Genomic DNA, 8,930 nt, shown 5'->3' with positions numbered 1-8,930 from the left:
TACTTTCATACTTTAGAAAACCTAATTAGAAAAACACAAGGTGTATGGAGGATTTTTTATTTTTTTATTTTTGAACGGGAGAGTTTGAATGTTGGGTAAGCAAATGAATGATTGCATGACACCACCTAATTTTGTAGATGAGCGAGAACTTAAAAAATAAAAAAAAAATAAAAAATAAAAAAAAAAAAAAGAAAAAGAAAGTTGTTATTGCTCCCTTCACTCCAAACAATATTACTATATTAGGGCGTGAAGAGTGTGCTGATCACAATCACGGTCAGTATAATATGCTCTGATCTATAAATAATTGACTGCAACCGATCTTCTCATGGCCTGTGCCCAAGATCTCTTTCAGCTGACAAAAATCATCTCTCTTCCTTTATATTGATATATTTTTGGGGATGATGAAACCATACCCTTCTCGCCACACTACTCTCTCTCTCTCTCATTATTCAAAGCCGGTGAAGAAAATAAGCTGGATATCCAAGTGTTATGAGTAAACCATATAATAGTGTTTTATAGATAGTTTTATAGCTTAAACTAAAGTGGCCCTCGTAATTGAGATGAATAATGAAGCTTAATCAATAATACCAGTCCCTGATATCGTCTAGGGGGCCCAACTCCTCATGGCTACTTTGATGGTTTAGACGTCTCTATAAAATCAAAACATTAAAAATATATTCTATGAGATACTCAATACGTATTATCATCTTAAATTTATAAATTGATGTTATTTAATATGTGTTAGGGGGTTTTTCTCTAGGGGCCTAAAGACCAGGAATGCATGCCTAGGCAAGAGACACCCAGGCAACCCGGACAAATCCTAGCCCAGGCAGGGCCTTCGGGTCTAGAGAGAGGAAAACATAGGACATTTAGGTCCCCATCATGCTGCCTAACTTCAAATAAATAAGATCGGCAAGTAGCCCGTACAGATCATAAGACTCATAATCTTCTAACATCGAGCAAAGAGGATGGAGCAATCTGACCAATCACATCTGTGATAGATAGATGAGACATAGGTCACGCTGCATTAAATGGGCATAGCTAAGGAAGATACATGGAACATGCCACCCCCTAGCAACAAGGCATGGGCCTCTGGTCTTAAAATTAGGTATAAAAACTACTTCCAGGCATCAGAACAATGGTCAAACTTTCTTAACTTTTCTCACTATTACCGCTCTCTTACTCTTTTACCAAAAGCATTGCTAACTTAGGCATTAGAGACTCATTTGACTATCATTATAGTCGCCATCTTTCCGATGCTTTTTTTGTATTTGTAAGCTCAAAATTAAAAATCTGAATTTCTAAAGATCCAACTCAAAAGTGTACAAAATATATCGTCAATAATATGATAATAAGATCTTGCGTTATAGAGTCGATGTGATACTCACATTAAGACACCTAAATCTATAAGCTAATTTTATTAAAAAAAAATTGTAAACTTCACTTAGAGAGCGAGAATACTAGGTAGGTGAAATGCGAGTGTAAATACCAATTGCTGAGCGGTGGGCCCCTTTACTTGAAGTTTATTATGATTCATGGTTTGAACGGTCAAGATATAAATCATTGGTTGGAGTTCGTATGATTCAAACTTTGGATACCAACCCTTTCCATCTATCCCATAAGTCCATGTTCCATCCTTCCAATTTTCGACTTTTGACTCGTAGCCCAATTTAAGATAATGAATTGAGAGGAAATGAATTGAATTAAGAGTCTAAAATGATTTGTAAAAGATAATGAAATATTTAAGATAAAATGAGATGATTTAGAAATAATTTTAGTTAAAATATTTTATTGAGATTTGAAAAATGAATGAAAAAAATTAGAATAAAAATATTATAAAATTAAAATATTATTATAATATAATTTTTGTTTTAGAATTTGAAAAAATTAAATTGTTTTCCATGTTTTGTTTAAAAGTTTGAAAAATTGTAATAATTAAATACTTACTAGATTGAAATGTTAAAAATTAAAAAATATTTATATTTATAATATTTAGATATTGAAATGAGATGCTTAAAACATCTCTTTATTCAAACCGGGCCTATGATTTGGTTTGTATATTGAATTTCTAATTTTTATTGCGAAAAGAATTAATTAATTCAAAGTGATATGTTATAAGATTCACATATTATATCTATCCATATTTTAAATAATTAATTAAAAATATTTATATCCTCTAAATACATCATACCCAACCAATCTCAGTTTCTCATTTTTGTATTGCATCATAGAGAAAAAAAATAATTAAGAATCTTAATTTCAGACGTGCGGTCAACACGTGATCATATACCTTGAAAAGTATACAAATGGAGAAATCACGCAATTGCAAACTTAGAAAATAAATAAGTATATAAAAAATTAAATAAGACACGTCCTTTACACCCACGCTTACAAGCTCTAATATAACTTTATCTAGAATATTATTGTTGTACATTGCCATTAGAATATTATATCCATACATGTTATTTGCTTGTGATTGAAAAGGGAGTAATATTGCGAATCGCACTATCATACTATTTTCGTTTCACGGATATAAAATTTGATATTTTTAAAAGATAAATTTAAAAGTTGATAAATAAACGCGAACTCATCATAATAAGATAGAAGGAAGAGAGTGTCACTAAAAACAAGGTGAGTTTAGGATAAGAGGATTTATGCTCCTTCTCGACTCCATCTTTACTTTTTTTTCTCCTCCTTCTTGAAGCACTCACACTCATGGTTGTGTCACCGTAGAAACGCATAGCTGTTCGTGACCATGGCTTTGCAAACGAAACCATGGCCACGAGTGGCTGCCATCATGGTTCAGAGCTCCTTCGTTTGGTTAGATATATTATACTAGTTTTAGTTCAGGATTTGCTTTTTTGTTTCAAAGTTTTGTGTATTTTATCATGCATTTGTTGATGATTTATATTTTGTCATTTTGTTGTGAATTTTTGTTTTATTTTTTGTGTTTTTTAATTATTTATATCGTGAATAGATAATTGACAACAGATGAAAGACCTTGCCAACGAATGTAGTGGCAGATTCTGGGGTGCAAAACCCGCCCATGCTGTAAGGGAGTAACCCCGCCCTAGGGTGCATGCAGTATCCCTACATATAGGCGAATGTGTTAACACATCATTTATAATAAGACTCATTTTAATTTAAAAAAAAAAATTAAAACATCAATAATTTATTAGTATAATTGATGTAAAAAGTTTTTTCACCGAAAGTAGTAAAACGCAAGGAACGCGAAAATACAAAAAAAAAAAAAAAAAAAAAAAAAAAAAAAAAAAAGATTCTAATTTCTAGGTGTCATCCGAGATCCGCAAATATGGTAAAACGGTAGGGCTATATTGGGTTGGGAATCTGAGCATGTAAATAAAATAGTCATGGTACGCATAATATTAATTAATACTCGCGGGACAAGACGAAGGCGAATTGGTCCCGTCCCCTGCCATGTAAAAACCAGAAGGGCCGGCGTTATTGGGAAACGACAACATGGTCAACTTATTTTTTCAATATTCATTGAAACTTGTTATTCATTTCATTAAAATAGTTCTGACTTTTACAATCAAACATTATGTTACGTACACTATCACCATTAAAACATATTTTTAACCTCGGTTTATTTATTTATTATTCATTGAAAACTCTTTAATCTTTTCGATCGAAACATTTTTTTGGTAAGTAACTATTACGATTGAGACATCCTCTTAATGTCAACTTATAATTTATTTATTCCTATTCATTAAAAATTTCTCAATTTTTACCATAAAAACATTCTCTTAATCTCATCACCAACTAACCCATTGTCACGATTACTTTTACGATCAAAACCTCCTCTCAACCTCACCGTAGCTTATGGACGTAATTGTTGGATTAAAGTCGCTTTAAGTTAGAACTCAATATTATTTTACATAATTCTTAAAATGATATATTAATTTTTATGTCTATTTATGTTTTTTAGGTAAGCAAAATGAAAGGTGTAAAATTAAGACAGTATCGTGTGTAATATTTTTATATATTTTTTGTATTATTTTTTATGTGATTAACTGTATAAATTTATTTTAATATAAAATAATTATTTTCACAGATCACATTATTAAAATATACAAAAAAATTTGATAAAAGCATACCTCAATTTTTTAACACCAATGCCTTGCGCACGTATCAAAAATCACTTTTTTATTTATTTTATTTTTTTATTTTAAAATAATATTGTTGGTTATGATTCCCAGACGAATAGGGATATGCATGTCACTTTCGTTTCTTTATGATCTTATCACCCCCCGTGCTCTCTCGCCAAGTTTCGACTTTGACTTTACTCTCTCTCTCTCTCTCTCTTACTCTCTCTCACACGCTTTTTTTAAGTGTTGGTTGTTCGATCTGGGTCTCAGGCGTAGCTTTGGGGCTTGAGAAAACTTTGGGATCTTTGTGTTTTCTTGTTCTGCTCTTATCTGAACTCACTGGGTTATCAGCTGTAAGTTGTCTTGGTGTCTGATATTCTCTGTAATGATATTCAGATTGCGTGCGGTGCTTTGTTTGTTTGGGTTCACTTCCTCTGATTTTCTTGGTCCATTTTGAAGTAGTGTCTTACATTTTTTTGGGCTTTTGGCTTGTCTAAATTAAGTTTTCGTTTTTATTTCGTTCATATGTTCTTAATTCAACCTCTTTGTGTAAGTCCGCCTAAACTCAGTTTATGGTTGATTTTCTCTTTACTGGCGTTCTCTCTCTCTCTCTCTCTCTCTCTCTCTCTCTCTCTCTCTCTCTCTCTCTCTCTCTATGCCTCTTCCTGATATTTAGAAATTTGATTTCATTCAACTAGCTACGGATGGCCACTTTATTTATTTTGTTTCGTTTTGCTCAGAGTAGTCCATTTTCTCTGTAGATTTTTGACGTGTTTCCCTCTGCTTGGTCCCTGAGAAAATTAACGAGTCAAATTCCTGAGCTTAAATAAAAAGAAGAAAAAAAAGAAAATTGTAACAAGTATGTGTTTATATGTATTGTTCTTGAATCATATTTTTTTCATGGGTGCTAAAAGCGTCTTGAAGTTAACGTCTGTGGGAGATTTGTGTATGATTTCGGACAATTTGTTGCAGGTAGCTTGGAATAGTGAAACGGTCGTGGGATCCTTTTTTTGGAGAATTATAGAACAGCATGCGGTGGTCGCTGAGTCTCTCCGTCGACGTCTTTCGCAAAGTCATCTCTCTGAACCTTTATTGCCGAGTAATTCTGTAGTTCCTTCCATCTATTCAGAACCCCTCAAGTTTTGTCCATTTTCGTTTTGTATCTCTCTCTAAATTCTCCATGGGATCCAACTTCCTCATCGTTGTCCCTTGTTATGTCCGCCAGATTAGCTGAACAGTACTGGACCTTGTTCGCGTAGTTTCATTTGAAACTTGTTTTCATCACGGTAGACATTCTAGTTGTGGTTATATTGTATTTGTCCATTTCAGTTCCCATTCAATTGTATTGGGCATCTGTTTCTTAGTGATAAAGATTCACTTTTTCTGTTGAATTGATCTCTCCCTTGTTTTAAGTTACTGAGTTTTGAAGTCTCTGTCCTCTGGAAAAGTTGGGTTTTTTAATTCCTCACAGCGAAGTGTTGGAAAGTAGTTATGGTGTGCCAAGCAGCGAGCCAAACAAGATTTCGGGCAATGAAACACGAAAATGGGATTGCAGGGAGTGCCACTATAATTGTTAGAGTCATAGCTTGCTTTCAACCTCTCCAGGACTGCCAGGTTTGTAGAAGATAATTGGATTCCTATAATTTAATAGCTACAGATAGAAATGGGATGGCATGTGGTAACATTTCTCAGTTGTTTTACTGTCTTTATCATTCCCGAAGATCCGTTTTTCTTTTTCATTCTTGATAATGCTTGAGAGCTAATGTGATGCCCAATAATAGTATTTCTTGTGTTCTTTTTTCAGGCTGAATATTTCCGTCATTTGCTCAAACCTGTAACGTAGATTAGTTTTGCATTATCGCGTTGAGTTAAGCTGGAGTTTTTAGTTAGTTTCCTAGTTCCTGATATTAAGAGAAAATAATCAGCCATTTTCAACTACTCAAAAGCATCTTTCTGGTACGTTTTACATTTTGGTTCATTGGATTTTTTTAGACTATAATGACATCAATTGGTTGTAAAGTTTTCTGGTGTGTTCCCTTGTGATCTCTAGGTGTATTGGTTGGATGGGAGGAGACTATAGAAGGCTTCCCCACCTGCAGTTTAATTGGCAATCACCCAATTTGAATCCCTTGGGTGCTCCCCTTGACATAGGGCAACAAAATCCCATGTCTGCAGGTATATATCCTGGCACTAATATGACTCCAATGAGGGGGACGTTGCCTGTTTATGCATCTTCTAAACTACCTCATTCTTGGGTAGGCCAAGCAAATGAACCTCATGGTTGGTTTCATTGTTTGCCACGTTTCCGGCAATCCTTCACCCCTGCCCTTAACCAGTCAATTGCTGTCTGCCAAGGCAGACTGCCTACTAACCCTTATGAAAGCTGCAGGGAGGCCATTCCACTCAATGCAGGGTCTGGATGTGTCCAGAAGAAGTTTGCTGCTGTTGATAAATTGAGGGACCAAACCACTTTGATCTTTAGTTCTGGGATTGGGACTCCCGTCCAATGCCTTACTTCTTGGGGTCCAAAACCTCATGCTGATTCTAAATTAAATGGGGAAGATGTTGGAATCAATGGAGATTTTAATTATTTCTCAGGACCAATTCTAACAGATGAAATTAATGAAAATCTCGGAACCGATGTTCAAAGTGAGATGCATGAAGATACTGAAGAACTTAATGCCTTGCTTTACTCAGATGACAGTAGTGAATATACTGAAGACGGTGAAGTTACTAGCACAGGTCATTCACCTTGTACAATGACAGCACATGATAAGAAAGATTGGCTCGGAGGAAGTATTGAAGAAGTTGCTAGTTCTGCTGGGCCGACTAAGAAGCGGAAACAGTTGGACACTGTTTATGATGATGCACCATCACTGATGGACACTGCAAGCTCAATGAATCACAACAGACTCTTTGAATGTGAAGGTGATGCGGAATCTAGTTGTGCCAATGGCAACAATGCAGGGCCAGGAGAAATGGGTTCCTTATCAGGCACCAAGAGGATGAAGAAGGACAGAATTCGTGAGACTGTGAACATTCTCCAAAGCATAATTCCTGGTGCCAGCGGCAAGGATGCAATTGTAGTCCTCGACGAAACTATACGTTACTTAAAATCTTTGAAGCTCAGAGCCATGGCTTTAGGACTCGATGCTCTCTAAGTTGGAGGGTGTTTTCCTGTTTGTATCTTTAGTAGTAAGTGGCATTATCGGTTCTTGTCTATTTGAAGTTCTAAATGTCATGTCTGGGGTGTGAATTTGCATAGCAGGAATTCAAAGCAAGTTAAAATGTGAGACAGTGGGCAGAAAAAGCTCGAATAGCCCTCAAGTTTCTCTAGTGGTTAAAAGTTGGAAATCAGCAGCTTTGGCTTGCTAAAAGTTAGATGAGGTGCGGTGTATTATGTCCCAATAAAGGTCTTGGAGTGTGGATGAGAAGACTTCACTTCATTCTGCAACATCTTTCTTGGGCCCTCCATTCTCCATTTCCACGCATCCTTGATAGTTGATCCCAGAAAGCCAGCTTGCTTTTATGTATTTATTTATGTACCAACTCTTTGTGGGATTGGAACTTACCCTTTTAATGCTACTGCTACTGTAATTTGGTTGTGGGAAAGACTGATATGTTTGGTTGGTGTCATTTATCATGGATTTAGTAGTAGTAGTTGCTGTGTGTTGGTTTGGTTGGTGGGAGATGATTTCTTGATCTATGTTGGTTGTGAGTAATTTTTAGTTTTGTTTGGTTTTATTGTTGTCGTTTTGCCTCTGTACCGACGTCGCATTCAAGCATTTATGATACGAGACAGCTATGTTGTTTTGGGATTCCTTCGGTTGTTCTTGAGATGTCGTGAAAACTTGTGTGCGTTGGAGATGATGGCGTGTGAGGGAACGGACCCTACACGGCTGCATTATTAGGGAGAGAGGAAGCATGTGTGCATGGGGTCCAGTGATAGGTGTTTATGAGCGGCCCTTGTTAAATTTTCCTCATTTTATCTGTTTATTCTCTATTTTAGAATTTCGAATTTGTATTTTAAGTTTCATTGAAGTCAATGGAATCTTTTTTAGAAATTAAAAAAAAAAATTTAAATTTCTAATTTGAAATGCTGATTGGCTTACAAATATTGTACCCCAAATGCCTTGAAAAATTGTGAGTGACGTTGAGGATTTTTCATAAATTTACAAATTGACTTGCTTTCATATCATTTATCAATTTACTTTATATTAAGGATATTTTGTAATTTTCTTGATAGATCTAACATTTCTAACATGAAAAAGGGGAAGAAAGCATGTAACAGATGTAATAATGTTTTGACAATATAATTTCTTTTTCATCAAGGTTTTGTTTTAGATCATAAAGTTTAAAAAACTAGTGCAAGTAAGATTTCTAACCATCACTTACGGATATGGTTAATGTCTTAAAACACAAGCCGTTTGGATGTTAATATGAGTTGAATTCTTTATGAATAGTAGTGAGTTGAAATAGTGAAATGAGTTTTGTGAGGAAAAAATTTAGTTACAAGCACAATTGTGCACTAATATGTGCACCAATCTTTTGTGATTGGTCAAAAAGTAAATTTTATTGAAAACAGTGCTAATTTAAATTTTAAGTACGTAAGAATCAGTATTAGTATGCAAATTAGTGTGCAACTTTGCTTGTATGTAGCAAAACTCGCACGTTGGGATATGAATATGAGTTTATATGTATTTATAGAAAGTTGAAAAATGTTGTGGATCTCGCAGGTAAAGAGTTGTTGAGTTAAAAAAATTGTGAGTCTCACGAGTAAAAAAATTTTGAGTTGATACGAGTTTAGTAATTTAAGAGGTA

At 34.7% G+C, this 8,930-nt stretch overlaps 1 protein-coding gene and 1 long non-coding RNA gene across 2 annotated transcripts; both read left to right on the top strand.

Moving 5' to 3' along the window:
* The first annotated feature begins 4,235 nt into the window (after positions 1-4,235).
* On the top strand, positions 4,236-5,500 carry LOC122318665. The gene is made up of 2 exons (XR_006244895.1): positions 4,236-4,462; positions 5,082-5,500. It is a non-coding gene; the product is annotated as an uncharacterized LOC122318665 (long non-coding RNA).
* Positions 5,501-5,921: 421 nt separating this feature from the next.
* On the top strand, positions 5,922-7,745 carry LOC122318664 (transcription factor bHLH145-like). The gene is made up of 2 exons (XM_043136224.1): positions 5,922-6,065; positions 6,160-7,745. The coding sequence occupies exon 2, from the start codon at positions 6,173-6,175 to the stop codon at positions 7,268-7,270; it is 1,098 nt and encodes a 365-aa protein (XP_042992158.1). The 5' UTR covers positions 5,922-6,065; positions 6,160-6,172; the 3' UTR covers positions 7,271-7,745.
* Positions 7,746-8,930: the final 1,185 nt, after the last annotated feature.

The sequence above is a fragment of the Carya illinoinensis genome, chromosome 8, assembly GCF_018687715.1.
Source record: "Carya illinoinensis cultivar Pawnee chromosome 8, C.illinoinensisPawnee_v1, whole genome shotgun sequence".
In the NCBI taxonomy this organism is placed as follows: domain Eukaryota; kingdom Viridiplantae; phylum Streptophyta; class Magnoliopsida; order Fagales; family Juglandaceae; genus Carya; species Carya illinoinensis.
The sequence above is the reverse complement of the archived record's forward strand: the minus strand, read 5'-3'. Positions and strand labels throughout refer to the sequence as shown.